Source organism: Ipomoea triloba, chromosome 8 (assembly GCF_003576645.1).
Source record: "Ipomoea triloba cultivar NCNSP0323 chromosome 8, ASM357664v1".
Taxonomy (NCBI): Eukaryota; Viridiplantae; Streptophyta; class Magnoliopsida; order Solanales; family Convolvulaceae; genus Ipomoea; species Ipomoea triloba.
The window spans coordinates 15,079,509-15,100,210 of NC_044923.1; the positions used below are offsets into that span (position 1 = coordinate 15,079,509).

Sequence of the window (20,702 nt, forward strand, 5' to 3'; positions counted from 1 at the left end):
ATTAATACTTGTGGAAATTTTTAGACTTATTGTTAAACGTATAAGGTATTTGGCTCAAATTAAATGACAAAAGAGATCTAGGTTGAACCCTTCTCAAACACACATCATGGTTCCACTAGAGGATGTGGGCATGGATGCATGTAATACAAGGTCAGCATCAATATCCCTAAAATGGTGTGTATGAATATCCATGGAAGCAAAGGGAAGATACTTAGTTTCCCTTCATCCAACGCCTCAGCCAAACTTCCCTACGTGTATCCTAGTCAGATGTTTAACTTACTAACTACCCGGACACCAAATTTAAGGTTTCGTATCAATGTCGTATTCATGCATGTTTAATTTGAATTCAATTAACTACAGAAATATTTCTCTGATTTTCTTCAAGAAAAAAAATATATATTTCGTGGTTATTAGACACGTGTCGCCCATAATCAAGTGACATGTGTGGACATAGTCTTATTATTATTATTATTGGTCCCGTATCAATGTCTTATCCACGCATATATGTTTAATTTGAAAAGAAGTATAGAGATACTTCTTTTGTTAGTCTTTTTTTTTTGTTTTGTTTTGTTTTTTTTTAATCCAAGTTATGCATATATATTCATACGTACATATATATATGATTATGAAAATATTGTGTACCATATACATATTAGTATTAATATAAGAACTATAAGACTCATTATAATATTCTTAGAATAACTGAGATTAGGAAACTATAATATCCCTAAAATAATACTAGTAAAATAAAGTGTTAATGTGATAGACTATGAACTTGAAAAACGTAAATGGGATGGTGTTAGATTTTTTTTTTCAGATTAATCTTCGATTTTTCGGTCGGTTTTCGATTTTCTCTTGAAAATCGATAATCGAACGAAGACCGAAATAACATAATATTTTTTGACCTTAATAACCGAAACCAAATTGAAAAGTGAAATATTCGGTCGGTTCGGTTTTTGATCATCGATTATTTGGTCGGTCCGATTTTTTTTCTCACCCCTAGTAGCCAGGATAGAAAACCAGCAGAAACTCGGGTTGGAACCAATTTTAGCCTGCCAGAAATTGTTATTAGGAAAGTAGCAAGCTTTATACAATTTAGATACAAGAGAATCCGGGTTGATAATGAATCTCCAACCTTGTTTTGCAAGGAGAGCCACATTAAAAAGGTGAAGCTTTTTGAAACACAGTCCGCTAGTATGTTTTGATCCACACAATCTCTCCCATGAAAGCCGGTGAACAGTTCCGGCCCTGGCTATGTCTGGCCAGGGCATGCGCTTGGGGGCCCTAAATATTACTGAGTGTATATATATATATATATATATATATAGAGTGTGTGTGTGTACAGAGTCTGTACATATATACTCCGTAATAGTGTTGTGGTTGTGCCCCCAAATTTTGGGGGCACTTTTATTAAAAAAAAAAAATTATTGTATATTTATGTTTTAAAAAGCTTACATTTCTAATTCTTAATACTTGATTTACGTATAAAGTTATAGTCCTATAACTTATAGGAACTAAGACAGACCTATTTGACTATTGTAAAATTATTATATATAATGAGTCAAAAGTTACTCTTATCCTTATTATAATGCATAGACGCACGATTTGTATTCACAACGCAGAAATTTGATCTCAGTAATCACTAATTTGAATGTGTTATTTGTGCATTTGACATTCTCAATTTTTTATTCTTCACGATAAAAGGATGAAAGTATGTAAGTTAAATATTTTAGTTTTTTTAATTTTATTCAAAATTTTAAAATTATTAATTCAATAACTAACCCTAGTTAGTAATTAATTTTTTTGATAGGTGAAATATAATCTAATTTCTTGTATTTTGATACTACAATTTTAATATCAAATAGTCTTAACTATTTCCATTACTGTTGTTTATGCATAAAGAAGTTTTTTAAAGTTGAAGTTGTTGAAATCTTACTTATGATCAAGTATATTGTAAGAAATACTCAATGGATTTGTGAATGATTTTACATCTAAGAGTGTGTTTGGTTCATGGGTTTAGTTATCAAGAATGGGAATCAAAGTCATTATTATTGTTTGGTTGACAGATTTCTAGAACACTACTATGAGATTTAATTACCCCCTCAATTAGAAAACTCATTCCCTAAACAAATAAGGTTTCATTCCATTATTCCCCTCCTAATTGGTACTTTGATTTTTAAATTTGGATCAATGCTTTTAGATTTTTGTTTTTATTTTTTTTTTGTTCATATTGGTGCTTTGGATGCCTTTATATTAGAATAAATTATCTTATTTTTTGTTCTTGTATTTTTAAAACTTTTATTCCCATTATAAGATCATACATAACCAAACAACAATATTGGTAATCATTCCAATTCCACCCATATGCGAACCAAACACACTGGAAAAAGAAGAATGTCACTTTTCAAGTGAAAATTTGAATGATAAGTTTTTTATAGACTATTTTATATTTTGATACAATATAGTATATCTTTTATATATTTACAATTATACAAAAGGGGCCCATGTTGAATTTTCGCACAGGATCCCAATTTTCTTAGGAACGGTCTTGCTAGTGAATATCACCTTTATTATTCTACCACCATAATTTATTCATAATATTTTCAAGGTTGGCACAAAACATTTTTAGGGAGAAGGTATATACTCATTGTATAGGTCGGCATTGTTTGGGCGGCGCTTTTGAGAAGAATTTCTTTGCTTGCTATTCAGATGATCTTTTTATTCCAGCCCCCAATTCTTTATTTAATTTTTGCTTTAATATAAGCAAAAATTCCTTCTTTTTTTTTTTTTTTTTTATATCTGATGGAAGGGCGATACTCGGGAAAAGGCTATACAAGAGCAAAAATTCCTTATTTGTTCAGACCAATGTCAAGTGGAAGATCTAAATATTTGCATAGAACTGTGTTAACAACGCCAATACAACTAGTCACAACATTGTAAGTAGTCTATACAGTGCTGCGACTAAAGCAAATACATGAGTTACTCAAATTCATAGTGTTAAAGGATACTAAGCAGATGAATGAAGAAGATGAAAATATCTAGAAGGGTGTTTATGTACTTTCTATTCCTTCTAGATTTGTTATAACTGTCTCCTTGTTGTATATATACTTGAGCTGCATTATCTTTCATTTGTAACTTTCCAGAACCATCTTCATCAATAAACCATTTCATTTCTCTCTACATGTAAGCTCATCTGTGTTCATCATGGTATCAGAGCGGCAGAATACCTACGCAGCCGTTGTTTCCGGCACCGGATAGTCAAGCTAGGGAGTGCGTCCGTCGTCGCCGAGCACTCGCATGCCACCTCTTGTACCACCATCAACGGTTCCGCAGCGGATCCTGTTCTCGCAGAGACACAACAATGGAGATGACATAAAGAATCCTTTGTTCCTACATATTAATGAGAATCCTACTGCTGTTCTGGTCACTCCACCATTGACAGGCAGTTCCAATTACGGATCATAGAGTATTTCCATGAAGGTCGCACTTGAGGTAAAAAAAAATAAGTCGGCGATTGTTAAAGGAAGCGTCGTAGCTCCGAACAAAGAGCACAATCAATACTCTGCTTGGAGAAGGTGTAATATGATGATTTGTTCATGGATGTTCAAGTCGGTACATCCTTTTATTGCTCAAAGTGTTATGCGCATAGAGAAAGCTAAGGACGTTTGGGATGATTTGAGAAGGAGAATTTCTCAACGTGATCCACATAGGATTTCAGCTCTACAGAATGAGATTTATGGCTTAAGACAAGGAAATCTATCCGTGAACGATTATTACACCAAGTGTCGAACGCTATGGGAGGAGATGAACGCTCTCAGACCTATTCCAATTTGCAAATGTATTCCACGCTGCTCATGTGATCTTGTTGATGAGATTATAAAAGAGAGAGAGACCGATCAAATAATCAGGTTTCTTCAGGGCTTAAACGAGGACTACAACACTATGAAATTAGGAGTCCTTGTGCTTGATCCTCTTCTAGAGGTCTACGAAGTGTTTTTCATGGCTGAGAAGCTTGAGAGGCAGCTGAACTTAGCAAGTACAAGTTTGAACAATATGGAATTCAATCATGCCAGCGTTATTCAAAATAGCAATGCACTCATAGACGAGATTGTTGGAGCAATCAACGCATATAACAGTAAGAGAAATATCAATACTAATAAAGGAAATAAATGTGTTAAGTGCACTTTCTGTGGTATGAGTGGACATACGGTAGATCGAATGATCAATGTTACAAAAAGCATGGTTATCCCCTGGGGTGGATACCAGGCTACAAATCAAAGGAGAACCAGCAAAGCACAGCAGTAGCTACAGGCAGTGACATTGATCTCAGTGTCACTCCTGAGCAACTTTAGAAGCTCATCTCTACTCTCTAGGTTCAAGCAGGACAGCACTCAAACTCGACTACAGCCGCAACAGTTTCTCTACTACCAAAGTTCAACGAAACAAAGTTGGCTAATGAAGGCAAGTACACTGTTAATCATGTTAATTCTCTATTATTATGTTCATCTACATGGATATTAGATTCCGGAGCTACAGACCATATTACTTGTTCACTTGAGCACTTTGATGATTATTATACTGTTGAGGGAATAGAGGTTAATCTACCAAATTCGGGAATATGCCAAAGTTGAATACATAGGGAGCATAAAGCTTGGTGATGACCTATGGTTGAGACATGCCTTGCACATTCCGACCTTTAAGTTTAACATTGTTTCTGTCAACAAGTTACTTAAAGGCACATCTTATAAGCTGATATTCACTTCTGATCACTGTCTGCTTCAGGAGATACATGGGATGACTACTGGTTTTGCTAAGGAAGAAAAGGGACTCTACTTACTGTCTAAACCACCAATGTTACATGTTAAGTCTCATACTGTTTTGCAGTGTACTAATGCCGAAATTTGGCATCAACGTTTGAGACATTTCTCACTAAATAAACTGCATTTGTTGGAAGATATCTCAGCATCTCCTATTAAGAAATTAGCTTGCGATGCTTGTTACTTTGCTAGACATAACTGTTCTCTATTTCCTTTAGGCATTATGATGTCTAATCTTTGTTTTGAGCTTGTTCATGCCGACATTTGGGGTCCCTTTCAAGTGTGTGTTTTGGGAGGAGAACGCTATTTCCTAGCATTGGTAGATGATTATTCGAGATTCACATGGCTCCAGTTTATGAAGAAAAAGTCTGAGATCAGAAACCTATTGCAGCATTTTCAAAAGTTTATATCCACTCAGTTTGGTGTTCTCATTAAAACCATCCGAACGGATAATGGTCGGGAGTTTAACATACACGATTTCTTCCCTGCGAATGGCATTGTTCACCAAAAGTCCTGTGTTGATACGCCACAACAGAACACAATAGTTGAACGGAAACACCAACATATCCTCAATGTTGCTAGGGCTCTTCAGTTTCAAGCCCATCTTCCTCTTGATTTTGGATGCATTATGTCATGCATGCTATATATATTATCAACCGACTCCCATCACCGATGCTTAAATGGTCGAATCCATATTTCAAGTTGTATGGTAAACATCCCAACCTTACTAATCTCAAAGTTTTTGGGTGCCTTTGTTATGCCTCTACTTTAGCCCATTCAAGACACAAAAATGGCTCCCCGTAGCAGGAAGTGCATCTTCATTGGCACATCGACTAATGTTAAAGGGTACTTATTGTATGATTTGTGTGATAAGTCCACTTTCATATCATAGGATGTAACTTTCTATGAATCTCAGTTCCCCATGGCAGCACAATCTCATCATATGACAGAATTCTCACAGTTATTTGATCTTTCTTTGCCTCTTATCTCAATCACAACTCACATACACTATGAAGAAGGTGCAGAACCTTCAAGAATCTATGGTCAGGCTTTTGATGATGATTTCTCTGCGAATTTTGATAGTCATCCCTCATCAAAACCTCCTCATAGTCATACTTGTAACAACAATGAAGAACGCACTGAGACTTCTAGTCAGTCTAACAGTCCGGCTCTCCCGACTACTACTGTGATTCCTCCTCATCGTTCTGACAGACCCCGCCGAGTCCCAAGTAAGCTGCAATACTGCTACTGTGATTCTATTTTGCAGAACAGATCATCGCCCCACTCCCTATCAAAGGTGATATCCGACGAGAACCTCATGCCTTTACACAGAATACTGTTTACAATAGTAACAGTTGTTAGTGAGCCAAAAACCTACAATCAGGCACTTAAGCACGATTGTTGGAGGGTTGTCATGAACGCTAAAATTTTTGCTCTTCAACAAAACAATACTTGGGAGTTAACGGACCTACCCCCTAGTAAAATACCCATCGGCTGCAAGTGGGTTTACAAAGTCAAGCTAAGGGCAGATGGCATAGTTGAAAGATATTAGGCGATGCTAATCGCTAAAGGCTATACTCAACAGCTGGGAGTCGATTATATTGATACATTTTCTCCGGTAGCAAGGTTGACCACAATCCGTGCCTTTCTCGCTGCTGCCACATCCAAACAATGGCACATTCATCAAATGGACATTAACAATGCTTTCTTACACGGAGACTTAGATTAGGAGGTATATGGTTCTTCCCCCAGGTTTCCACACTGACAAGCCAAACCAAGTCTGCAAACTAACAATGTCTCTTTACGGGTTTAAACAGGCGAGCTGCCAGTGGAATGCAAAATTGAGTAATGTTCTTTCATGGATTGGTTTCAGGCAGTCAAGCTCTGATCCTTCCTTATTCATTAGAGGTTCTGGTTCGGCCTTCATTGCCCTTCTTGTATATGTTGATGACATATTGGTCGCTAGTGGAGACATGCATCTTATTCAGGAACTCACTCTTCTTAGATGAGGCTTTCAAAATAAAGGATTTGGGTACTTTAAGTTTCTTTCTAGGCATTGAAGCCAAGTCTAATGATTCTGTATTGAACTTGTGTCAACGAAAGTATGCATTGGATATATTGGATGAAACTAGATTTACTTATTGTAAGCCAGTCATGACGCCAATGGTGCCTGGTCACCGTCTTGTGCATGGTGAAGGCACTACCCTTGCTGATGCTAGTTATTACAGAAGATTGTGGGAAAGTTAATATATCTCACAATGACACAGCCAGACATCACTTATGTGGTTCAACTGTTAAGCCAATTTATGGATGCTCCCACTGACACGCATATGTCTGCTGCTCATCGTGTCTTATGATATACTAAAGGAGCGCCTGCACAAGGGGTTGTTCTACCCAACCAACACCAGCCTTTGTCTAAGAGTGTTTTCAGATTTCGACTGGGCGGTTTGCTCTGAGACTCGCAAGTCTGTCACCGGATATGCTGTGTTTCTTGGCCCTACTCTCATTTCATGGAAATCAAAGAAAAAAGATACCGTCTCTAGATCATCTTTCGAGGCAGAGTACAGGGTAATGGCTTCTACAGTTTGTGAAATACAGTGGCTCATGAATTTGCTCCGAGACTTACAGGTAGAATTGGACAAACCGACAATAATGTTCCGTGACAATAAATATGCCATCGCCATTGCCGAGAATTATGTCACATTGTGAGAGAAAAGGTGACTCAAGGAGTTGTTAAGCTGTTGTCTATGTCTTCTCAAAATCAGGTTGCTGATGGCTTTACTAAGCCCCTACTCGTCTCCCAGTTCAAGTGTTTTGTGTCTAAGCTGGGCATCCAGAATTTGCACACTCCAGCTTAAGGGGAAGGGGGTGTTAAAGGATACTAAGCAGATTAATGAAGAAGATGAAAATATCTAGAAGGGTGCTTATGTACTTTCCATTCCTTCTAGATTTGTTATAATTGTCCCCTTGCTCTATATATACTTGAGCTTCATTATCTTTCATTTGTAACTTTCCAGAACCATCTTCATCAATAAACCATTTCATTTGTCTCTGCATGTAAGCTCGTCTATGTTTATCACATAGCCTGACCAAACATCGATTCATATGTATTCAAGCAGTAGTTTCCCTTTCTTCGGCTATGTAAAGTAAAATGCTATCATTGGCAAAAAAGAGATGGGAGATGCTTGGAGCTGCTCTTGCTAATTTGCATACATGGTTATTGCATTCCCTTTCTTGTTTTTTTTTATGAGTTAGAATAATGTACTTTATAATGATTTAGAATAATAATGTACTTTATGAGTTATAAAAATGTATATTGCAATAGTGGAGTTGAGGAGAAACAATGAAGAGGAAAATGCAGATCGCTTGAAAAAATAAATTGTAACGGCGCTGATACGACGTCATTTTTGGACTGTGAAATAAGTTTAAAATTATTTTAATAAGGTGTTCAGAAAAAAACACTAATACCATGTTTAGTTCACATAATGAGTTTTAAGGGAATAGAAATCATATTCCATATAGAGAATGGTATACGCAATGAATAGAACATGAATTCTATTCTTTTCTTCAAAAAAAAAGAACATGAATTCTATTCTATTATTTGGTTTTTTTTGAAGTAATATACTTTAGGATTGTTATTCAAGTGTTTGTTTGGTTTAAGATATAGAAATGAAATCTATTTTTAAATGATACAAATATCCCTATACAATAATAATAATAATAATAATAATAATAATAACAACAACAACAACAACAACAACAATAATAATAATAATAATAACAACAACTAGTAAATAAATAAATAAATTTTGAATCGGCGGTTCAAAACTGAAACTGGAATCGAATCGAATCGATTTATCATTTAGACATTTATCAATAGCGTTTGATCATTTTCACATTTATTCTTTTTTTCCACATATAAGTAGATAAATTATATTGTGGACCATAATCATTGCTAGGGATGTTAATTGGGCCCGAACCCGATGGGCTAGCCCGAAAAAACCCGAAATCGACAGGGCTATAGCCCGATAAAAGAATTAGCCCGATGAGCACGAAACCGATAATTCCGATGGCTCGATAGGGTTAGCTCGAAATTAAATGGGCTAGCCCGATAGCCCGAACAATTGAAAATTATTCTTTATTATAGAAGTGATGTGAAACCTAACATACATGGAATTTATAGGTGAATTCAACTTTACTATCTTTTTTTATCACTAGGTACATTTTTAAATAAAATTTTTATAAATATATAAATTAATAAATTATAAATAAATATATAAATATAAATATATATTATATATAATTAATAAATATATAAACGGTAAGAAAATGTCTGATAACGGTAAAATTCTCTCTTCCCAACGCTCTGCGGAAGATCAAGATCTTCTAGAGCGTAGCACCAAGAAATCGAAGGTTTATGTTACCGATCCAGGTCTCAAGGTGATGGACATCACTGATGCTGCTGTGGAGAATCCAGAGATTGATTCGGCCGATGCCCCATCGGATCCCCCGGTGGCTGACATGGTTGTGGACGATGATTCTGCCTCAAGTACCCAAGTTGAGATCGCCTCGGATTCTCAACCTGTATCGACTGCGGCACAGGCGGTGGGGGAGATTAGAGCCCAGACGGTTATGGAAGGGGATCGATCAGCGCCTCTAATTGACCAGGTTGCGCCGAAAGTCGATACGGTTGTCCATACTCATTCTTATTTAGATATAGTGGTAGGCTCTGGATCCAATACTGCACCTTTTTTGATTGCCAATGACAGTGACCCCGATGTTTTGGGTGAGGGTGAGGGTGTTGAGGTCGATCCTTCTGCGGATGAGGACGACGATCCAACCTACCCTGTTATCCGTCTTACTGCCCAAGAGAAGGCTCGGATCAAGGAGCCATGGAGGAAGTCATTGATCATCAAGGTTATGGGCAAGAGAGTGGGGTATGCCTACTTGCTAAGGCGATTGAATACGCTGTGGAAGCCGAAGTGCCGGATTGAACTGATTACCCTCGAGAACGACTACTTTCTGGTCAAGTTTGGATCGGTTGAGGACCTAGAATTTGCAATGTTTGAGGGTCCGTGGATGGTGCTCGATCATTACTTGATTGTCAAACATTGGGTGCCGAATTTTGACCCAATGGCGGACACGACTGAGAAGGTTTTTGTGTGGGTCAGATTCCCGAATCTCCCGGTTGAGTATTACAATCTTCTTATTATGCGTAAAATTGGAAACAAACTTGGGCGTACTGTTAGGGTTGACCATACTACAAGTCTGGTGTCGCGGGGAAAGTTCGCCAGGGTGTGTGTTGAAATTGATCTTACTAAGCCTCTGATCTCAAGGTTTACTTTAGAAGAGAAAGTGTGGCAGGTCGCTTATGAGGGCATGCATCTGGTCTGTTTTGCATGTGGGCTTTATGGTCATCGGCAGGAAACTTGCACATCGACTCCATCTCCAGCTACAGTTGCTGCGCAAACTCAAGTTGACGTGGAGACGACTCAGGGTGATGATGCCGCCCCCCTACCTGGTGGACGTTCGCAGTCTATTCTGCCGAAAAGAGGTGGTCCTCCTTACGGGTCCTGGATGATTGTCACTCGCAAGAACCGCCGTCCGGTGGAACGAACTGCGGGACAAGGGAGGCAGGGGGACCGTCAAAACCACAGGGGCAACTCGGATGCCTCAAAGACTTTGCCTACTGCTACTGGTTTGCGTTATGCGCTCCTGGAATCCTCAAATGATGTTAACACCCAAGCACCGGTGATGAATCCTGATCTCACGTCCTCTTCTTAGCCATCTCCACCGTTGGCGGATAACACCACGGAGCCGCGTGCTGGAGCATCTGCATCTAATATGGGTGGAAGACCACGTCATGCCAATGTTGTCGTAAATGAGAAACAAATTGCCAATGAACCCGCGGCTCCTTTGATTTCGAAAAATGCGCAGGCTCCCAATGGGGACAAGAGACCTACAGGTTCGGTTCCTAGAAGAGCTGCGGAGGAAGAAGAGCATGTCATAGTCAGAGGCGAGAATGGGGGGAATGTGATTGAATCGACTCGAGTTCACACGGGGGAGACCAGGACGGAAGTCACGCCTAGCGAGGATTGCCCTTCTCAGGAACATCACGTGGATCCACCGGATGATTTGGACTACGAGGGGGATGTGGTTATGGAAGTTGAAAATGATGACAGGGATACTCACAGGGAGGAGGTTGTTCCCTCCGCCTCTGTTTGAATTTTTGCTTTGTGTCTTTCCCTCTTTGTTTTTCTATGTTGTTCCCTTCCTTTTGTTTTTGTTTTTCCATGAAGTGCATAGTTTGGAATTGTCAAGGCGCGTGTGGTCGTGATTTCCACCGCGTTCTTAAAAATATGATTCTTACCCATAAACCTGCCATTCTTAGTCTCGTTGAACCGAAAGTCTCGGGATCCCATGCTGATGCTATTTGTAAAAGGCTGGGGTTTTCTGACTGGGTTCGGGTAGAGGCGGTGGGTTTTAGCGGGGGAATTTGGATTTTTTTGGAATGATGTCACTCACGTTGAGGTCCTTTTCACTCACCCTCAATTTATTCTTCTGTAGGTTAGGGAGGTTTCTCAGGCTTGTTGGTTTTTTGCGGTTGTTTATGGTAGTCCAACTCATCACCTCTGCTGCCGGTTATGGGGTGAACTTGCGATGGGAAAGAGAGGCATTCAGGGCCCGCTGCTAGTGGCGGGTGATTTTAACTCGGTCATCTCTCAAGACGAGACTTCAAATTATTCGGCCTTCTCGATTCAACGAAGCTCGGAGTTTGCCGAGTGGATTCGTGATGAGGGTCTTATTGACATGGGCTTCAGTGGTCCAAAACTCACCTGGGTCAGAAGTGATCAGTCAGGTTATACTAAAGGGGCTAGGCTTGATCGGGCTCTTTGTAATATTTCATGGCGTCATAGTTTCCCAGATGCTACAGTTATACACCTTCCGAGGATTTCTTCAGACCATACTCCCCTTCTTATTCAGACTGAGGCACGGATTTTGCATAACACCGAGGCTCCTTTTCAGTTCCAAGCGGCCTGGTTAACTGATCGGCGCTGGGCGGAGGTGGTGCTGCGTTCACGGAAAACATCCGAAATGTCACGGCCGCCCTCTCTACTTGGAATAAGAGCGTTTTTGGTAATATTAATAGCCGCAAGCGGGTGATCATGGCACGGTTAGGAGGAGTGCAACACAGCTTAACTCAACACACCCACGGAGGTCTTGTGAAGTTGGAGAAGGCTCTCATTGTAGAATACCAGGAAATTCTCAACCAAGAAGAGCTTTTGTGGTACCAGCGTTCTCACGAGGATTGGATCGTTTCAGGGGATCGAAACACGAGTTACTATCATACGGCTGCAACAATCCGTAAATCTCAAAATACTATAATCACTCTCAGGGATGATAATGGGGAATGGATTTCAAACACAAATCTTCTTAAAACTCACGTTAGCAACTATTACGCTTCTCTGTTTTCTGCTTGCTCTAACACTATCTTCACCGATGCCTTGGAAAGTTCCTTTCCGAGAGTTCCACAGGATGATTGGCGGGTTTTCAACATGGACATCACGAAGGAGGAGGTGCGGAGTGCCCTCTTTGATATGGCCCCGTTTAAAGCTCCGGGACCAGACGGCTTTAGAATAGACTAAAACGTATCCTCCCGAAACTTGTTGCTCCGTACCAGAGCTCTTTCGTTCCTGGCCGAAAAATTTCAGACAATGTTTTGGTTTACCAAGAGGTGATGCACACTATGCGTATTAAGCGCGGTATGACATGCTTCGTGGCTATTAAGCTTGATTTTGAAAAAACCTATGATCGTCTTTCTTGGGACTTTATTGAGTCCGTCCTAGAGGACGTCGGTTTTAACCAGTCTTGGATTAGGGTGATTATGAATTGTGTTAGGTCTCCACGGTTATCGGTGAACTGGAATGGTGAGAGGTTGCCGCAATTCTGCCCTCAGAGGGGTGTCCGCCAAGGCGATCCTATGTCTCCAGCTATCTTTGCTCTTGCTCTAGAAAAACTTAGCCAGATGATCTCACATCGTGTACATTCGGGGGAGTGGAAAGGGATCCTGTTAGCTCCTAACTGCCCAGCTTTATCACATCTTTGCTTTGCTGATGATATGGTGTTGTTTGCTGAGGTTTCGACCGTGCAAGCTGAGATTATTAGCGATTGTCTATCACGTTTCTACGCTGCTTTGGGCAAGACAATCAGTTATGCAAAGTCACAGATCTTTTTCTCCAAGAATACGGACCCCCATCTCGCTATCGAAATTTCGGATAGGCTCGGCATAGAAAGAACTGAGGATCTGGGTAGGTACCTTGGAGTACCATCAATTCATGGGCGTGTCACTTGCAAATCCTATGCCACTCTTTTGGATAGAGTTAATCATCGTTTAGACGGGTAGAGAGCAAAAACTCTTTCTATGGCAGGGAGAGTTACTCTGGCGCAATCTGTGTTAAATGCTATCCTGTCTTACTCCATGCAAACCACGGTTCTACCTAAGGGTATCTGCCAATCGATAGAACAGCAAATGCGCCGCTTTATTTGGGGCAATGTAACTAAGGACAACCAAACTCATCAGTTGCACCTTGTTAAATGGGATACGGTCACTAGCCCGAAGTGGTGTGGTGGTCTTGGTATTCACAAGCTCCAAGAGTTGAATCTAGCTTATATGGTGAAATTAGGGTGGCGATTGAAACAAGAAAACAGATCTCTTTGGGCTCAAATTTTAATGTGTAAATACAAGAATGGACGCTCTTCTTCTATCTCCAATGCCTGGAGAGGCATAATTGCCGCTACCCCTTTCCTTGAAGCTGGCATGGTCCGGTCTGTGCGTAATGGGAAAACCACACGCTTTTGGTTGGATAAGTGGATTGTGCCTCATCCGCTTAGCCAGTTGTTGAGCGCCCTGCTTAGTCTACCTGTTTTTTATGCTACGGTTGATGAATATTGGGAGGAAGGAACTGGTTGGAAATGGGACCTCCTCCGAGACCTGCTACCTTTGGATATTTTGCAGAAGTTGGCAGCTTACGCTATGACTACGGATCCCGATGCAGGGGACGATTTTGGATGGCACCTCGAGAAGGATGGGGATTTCTCGATCGCAATCGGCTTATGAAGCTATTATTCCTCTGCTTCGGATAGGGATTACAGATGACTGGTTGCGCATTTGGGAGCTTAAAGTGCATAGTCGCATTTTGATAAGCACCAAGAATAGCTTATTTTAGGGTCATTTACGGGCTAGAATTGTATACTTTATTACCCATTTTATAAGAATATCATGCATTTAGACTCAGATGTGACCAAAACCGCTAACAAGAGCATGGAAGATGTTTTTAAGGTATTCTACAGCCAAAAGGAGGACATAAGGCCAAAATTGAGCAGAAAATGAAGAAACCGTGAAGCAGGAGCCTCCCACGCAGCCTCACACGCGTGTGGGGGGGCATGGAAACATTCCAGTAGCTCCCCACGACCTCCACCACGCGTGGCGATAATCGTCGAAGCCTCAAGGCTCGACGCGTCGAGAACATGCCGTATGATTTTTCCGGAAATTCCTCGAGGGCTCGACGCGTCGAGACCCTTGTGATGCCCTAAAATTCTGCTGCGCGGAATTTGTCTATCTTACCCCTATTTTGTTCCTCGTATATAAGGATCATTATCCCAAGCCTTAGGCAAGTAGTTTTCAGCATACAATAGCTTAGATTAGGTTTTCTTAGGGATTTTCTCCCCTCTTGGGGTAAATTCCTCCTCTCCTAGATTAGATTAGCTTCAAGGGCAAGGAGGAAGATTGGGATTTCAAAGACAAATTGTAAGAGACTCCCCTCTTGAGGATGGTAACTATTCTAACCATTTCTTAATCTAATATTTGCTTCTTTGAGATTTCATATCTTTTCCTTGTTTCTTTAGTATGTTAGAGTAGAGTAGTTTGGGTGTGTTTGCCCTTGTTAATCTATGGATTGATGCTTATATTATATCTTATGATCTTGAGTATTGTGGGAGTATGATTGATATTTGTATGGATGATGTTGTTCAAACTTTGCTTCTATTCCCGGCTGGGATAGTTAGTGAACCGAGTGGAAGTGAGAGAGTGCGCGATAGCGGCCTCTCACGAGCCCAACTCATCTATATCTCCGCTCTTAATCCGAAAGGATGAGATCCGAGAGGAGTGGTAGGCAAGGTGTTCGATAAAATGCCTCAACCAAATGAGGATTGAGAGTTTGAGTGTGACGCCACTCAATACAAAGACCGTGACTCCCTAGATCAATCCCGAAACCCAATTCCAAGCTACCTACGATAATCAATCCTTTGGCTTGACTTTGGCATGCACCCCTTCCTTTTACCTTTTGTATTTTCTATCCCTTTTTACCTTCAAACCAACCATGAACACAACCTCCACCTTTGATTCTTGTAACTCTTACCTTTCAACTTCCAAAATGCCACACGTATTCGGTTCCCATTCGCCATCCTTGAGAGACACGACACTCGGGGAGTCTTGACTCTTCGTTTTACCACTTCACCTTCACTCCCACTATACACACAACATCAAAATGGCGTCGTTGCCGGGGAGGGCAATAGGTTGTCATATGTTTTTGTTTACTTTGATTGCATGAATGCTAGATTTGAGCAATGTTAATCCATTCCACTTAATTTTGTTTTATTTTTACTTGCTTTTGCTACTAACCCAATTGACTACTTCTAGTCAATTGTGGAAATTTTTGTTTCATTGATAATTTTACTAGGTGAATGCACACGCGAGCAAAAGGAAATCAAGGTTTACTAACCTACATTCCTGAAATTAATAGAGCAACTAGAAGGAAAAATACTCAAGGATCACTAATGGCTTCATCAAGCGCAACAAGAAATCCACAAGGAAGAGGAACAACTGTACCAAATCCACCCCCAGTTCCAATTAATCCACAAGTACCGATTAACCATGAAGAACCAATTCTGGAAGAACCACAAGCTAACAGAGCAAACAATCAAGAGAACATTCGTGAAGAAGAATATTATGGAAATCCTCAAGAACCACAAAGATCAATTGCAGATTACATGACTCCAGATTTTAACATGCACAACTCGATCTATGTACCCCGATGGAGAACGTCAACTTTCACGTGCATCCAACTATTCTCACACTGGTTCAGAACAATCAATATTCGGGATTACCATCTGAAGATCCCAACGCACACATCACAAGGTTTATACGAGCATGTGGGATGTACAGACAAGAAGGCGTTAGCGAGGAGATAGTTTGACTCAAATTATTCCCATTTTCAGTTATAGGAGAGGCAGCATGATGGTTGGAAAGCCAAGACGACAATCATTTCAGAACATGGCAACAGTTGCATCGTGAATTCATGAACGAGTTCTTTCCCATTACAAAAACTATGAGGATTAGAATGCTGATACAAGAATTCAAGCAAGGAAGACTTGAAAGTCTGGGAGAGGCTTGGCGACGATTCAAAGTTCTTAAAAGGCAATGCCCACAAGATCTGATGCACTCATGGGATATGATTAGCTCATTCTACGGAGGGCTGACAGATGAAGGAAAAATGTTGCTTGACTCATCCTCCAGTGGAGCCTTTGTCTCCCTAGCCTTACAAGAAGCTGAAGAACTAATCGAGAGAATATCTAAGAACACATCCTGTTGGTATGACCAGAGAGGAGATCATGGAGGAATATATGAAGTTGATAATCGTGTGGCAAGTGAGGCCAAAATCAAAACAATGAATCACGAAATCAAAAAGGTATAGGCTATGGTAGAAAAAATGGAAGGAAAGCCCAAGCCTTGCATGGCTTTGGCACTTTATTGTAATATCTGTGGAGGAACTCATGACACCAATATTTGCACATCTCCGTCTGCATCTAAGCAAGTTGAGGCGGTAGATTACCAAAGGAACTCCAATTTCAATGCTTATGGACAAAACCAAAGATCAAACAACAATTGGAAACAAGGAGAGGGTTGGAACAATAGCAACAATGATGGATATCAAGCGCGAGGACAATACAACTATGGAAGCAAGCCTGCATATGGACAGAATGACAAGAACAGACTGATGTACAATCAAAACCAAGGAAATGGAAATCAAATGACTCAGTTCAGGCCACAATACAACTCTCAACTTGACTTTACTCAACAAAGGAGGGATGACATCCGTGAAGTAGATGAAAGACTTACAAGGACGATCATGGAACTCAAGAATGATCGGGCAAATCTGAAACAAGAGATTACTCAAGAGATTAGACAAGAAATTTCTAGTCTTCGACAACAGTCTAAAGCCACACTTAAGACAATTGAGAATCAAATTTCTCAAATGTTTAAGATGATGTCGGATCGACACTACGAACAACTCCCGAGTAACACTGAAAACAATCCGAAANTATACACACAACATCAAAATGGCGTCGTTGCCGGGGAGGGCAATAGGTTGTCATATGTTTTTGTTTACTTTGATTGCATGAATGCTAGATTTGAGCAATGTTAATCCATTCCACTTAATTTTGTTTTATTTTTACTTGCTTTTGCTACTAACCCAATTGACTACTTCTAGTCAATTGTGGAAATTTTTGTTTCATTGATAATTTTACTAGGTGAATGCACACGCGAGCAAAAGGAAATCAAGGTTTACTAACCTACATTCCTGAAATTAATAGAGCAACTAGAAGGAAAAATACTCAAGGATCACTAATGGCTTCATCAAGCGCAACAAGAAATCCACAAGGAAGAGGAACAACTGTACCAAATCCACCCCCAGTTCCAATTAATCCACAAGTACCGATTAACCATGAAGAACCAATTCTGGAAGAACCACAAGCTAACAGAGCAAACAATCAAGAGAACATTCGTGAAGAAGAATATTATGGAAATCCTCAAGAACCACAAAGATCAATTGCAGATTACATGACTCCAGATTTTAACATGCACAACTCGATCTATGTACCCCGATGGAGAACGTCAACTTTCACGTGCATCCAACTATTCTCACACTGGTTCAGAACAATCAATATTCGGGATTACCATCTGAAGATCCCAACGCACACATCACAAGGTTTATACGAGCATGTGGGATGTACAGACAAGAAGGCGTTAGCGAGGAGATAGTTTGACTCAAATTATTCCCATTTTCAGTTATAGGAGAGGCAGCATGATGGTTGGAAAGCCAAGACGACAATCATTTCAGAACATGGCAACAGTTGCATCGTGAATTCATGAACGAGTTCTTTCCCATTACAAAAACTATGAGGATTAGAATGCTGATACAAGAATTCAAGCAAGGAAGACTTGAAAGTCTGGGAGAGGCTTGGCGACGATTCAAAGTTCTTAAAAGGCAATGCCCACAAGATCTGATGCACTCATGGGATATGATTAGCTCATTCTACGGAGGGCTGACAGATGAAGGAAAAATGTTGCTTGACTCATCCTCCAGTGGAGCCTTTGTCTCCCTAGCCTTACAAGAAGCTGAAGAACTAATCGAGAGAATATCTAAGAACACATCCTGTTGGTATGACCAGAGAGGAGATCATGGAGGAATATATGAAGTTGATAATCGTGTGGCAAGTGAGGCCAAAATCAAAACAATGAATCACGAAATCAAAAAGGTATAGGCTATGGTAGAAAAAATGGAAGGAAAGCCCAAGCCTTGCATGGCTTTGGCACTTTATTGTAATATCTGTGGAGGAACTCATGACACCAATATTTGCACATCTCCGTCTGCATCTAAGCAAGTTGAGGCGGTAGATTACCAAAGGAACTCCAATTTCAATGCTTATGGACAAAACCAAAGATCAAACAACAATTGGAAACAAGGAGAGGGTTGGAACAATAGCAACAATGATGGATATCAAGCGCGAGGACAATACAACTATGGAAGCAAGCCTGCATATGGACAGAATGACAAGAACAGACTGATGTACAATCAAAACCAAGGAAATGGAAATCAAATGACTCAGTTCAGGCCACAATACAACTCTCAACTTGACTTTACTCAACAAAGGAGGGATGACATCCGTGAAGTAGATGAAAGACTTACAAGGACGATCATGGAACTCAAGAATGATCGGGCAAATCTGAAACAAGAGATTACTCAAGAGATTAGACAAGAAATTTCTAGTCTTCGACAACAGTCTAAAGCCACACTTAAGACAATTGAGAATCAAATTTCTCAAATGTTTAAGATGATGTCGGATCGACACTACGAACAACTCCCGAGTAACACTGAAAACAATCCGAAAGAGAGAGTCAACGCCATTGATGCCAAGGAAGAAACACATGAAAAGAGTGATCCAATGGATGCCATTTGCGGAAAATGTCAATGTAAGGTAGATGACCAAAGAAACAAGACTACCTCTTGTAGTCCCAATCTCGAATTGAAGAACGCGAGCGGTTCATGCACCATATCAATGAAGGAAAACAAGGAGAAAACCACTTCGGAAGAATGCCCAAAAGAAAAGGAGCTACCACGAGACAACATCAAAGAATGCCCAAAAGAAAAGGAGCTACCACGAGACAACATCAAAAGTTCAAAAGAGAAAGAAACGGCTCCACGAGACAACATCAAAAGTTCAAAAGAGAAAGAAACGGCTCAAGAAGGTACAATTAATGCTTTTATCCGAAAATTTTTCAATAACAAGGAATGCCGTGAATTGTTTGAGAATGACAGTTGTGATAATTTTACCTGTTTAAGCCAAGAATCTTCGGCTTGTTTGACTGAGGGTTACCCCAGAAAGAAGGGTGACCCTAGAACTTTGTTGATTCCTTGTTCTATACAGAACATGGAACCTCAAAACACTCTTGCTAATCTTAGTGCTTCTATCAATGTCATGTCTTCAAATCTTTTTGAGAAATTGAACTTACCATGTTTGAAACCGACGAGGCTGACTCTACGTTTAGCTGACAAAACCACACGGTATCCTGAAGGCTTAGCGGAAGATGTTCTAGTAAGAATCGGAAAATTTCTTGTGCCTGTCGATTTTGTTGTTTGTAAGATAGGTGATGATGATCCCTATGAATCCTTAATTCTTGGAAGACCATTTCTGGCTACTTGTCGTGCACGAATAGATGTGAGTTCAGGTGAAATTACCCTGAGATTCGATGGAGAAGCCACAAATGATGAAAAGGAAAGAGCGAAAGAAGGAACTGATGACGATGAAAGGGCGAAGGTCAAACCGAAGATGAAACCAAAATCGAAGTGGAAAAATGATAAGCTTACATGGAAAAACACGTGGGTACCAAAATGCTTCTTACCCACTACCAAGGAATACGGTTGAATTCTAAACAAGGTATGATGCGTCTAGCCAATGACGTAAACCGTGGCGCTACTTGGGAGGCAACCCAAGGTTTTAATAATATATTTTTACATCATTTTTATGCTTTCGTTTTTAATGTTTTTGTTCTAATAAATTGCTACAATCAAATGGAACCATGTTTTGAGGACTAACTTGTAGGAGTCGGGACTAAAATTTGTTTTGGAAAGGCTTATTTTGGACTTAGATATGAAGGGAAGAGCCAAAACCGTAAGAAAACAGTGCAGAGGACTGCCACGTGAACTCACACGTGTGTAGCCGTGCGTGAGAACGAGGCAGTAGCCTCCCACGCACGCTCACACGCGTGTAGCCATGCGTGGGAGCGAGACAGAGAGCTCCCACGCACGGTCACACTCGTGTGACCGGCGTGAAAGCCTTCCCCCGATTTTAAAACCCCCCTTCGGATCCCCCACGCCATTTTGCTCCCAAAACCACATTTTGTCTTCTCTTCTCCACGCAAGGTGAATCTAATACTCAAAGTTTGAATATCCATTCTATTTTTACTTCAAAGAAGATCAAAAACATCACCATCAAGGTAATTTCTCATCTTTTTAACTATTTATCCTTGAATATTCATGAGTA

The 20,702-nt window shown here is 40.2% G+C and overlaps 2 protein-coding genes across 2 annotated transcripts; both read left to right on the top strand.

Annotated features, from left to right (window-relative positions):
• The first annotated feature begins 7,127 nt into the window (after positions 1-7,127).
• LOC116027000 (uncharacterized mitochondrial protein AtMg00810-like) lies at positions 7,128-7,675 on the top strand. The gene is made up of 2 exons (XM_031268429.1): positions 7,128-7,445; positions 7,583-7,675. The coding sequence occupies exons 1-2, from the start codon at positions 7,128-7,130 to the stop codon at positions 7,673-7,675; spliced, it is 411 nt and encodes a 136-aa protein (XP_031124289.1).
• Positions 7,676-10,661: 2,986 nt separating this feature from the next.
• LOC116027001 lies at positions 10,662-12,463 on the top strand. Its single transcript, XM_031268430.1, has 4 exons — positions 10,662-11,018; positions 11,117-11,284; positions 11,385-11,857; positions 11,968-12,463. The coding sequence occupies exons 1-4, from the start codon at positions 10,662-10,664 to the stop codon at positions 12,461-12,463; spliced, it is 1,494 nt and encodes a 497-aa protein (XP_031124290.1).
• The last annotated feature ends 8,239 nt before the right edge of the window (positions 12,464-20,702 follow it).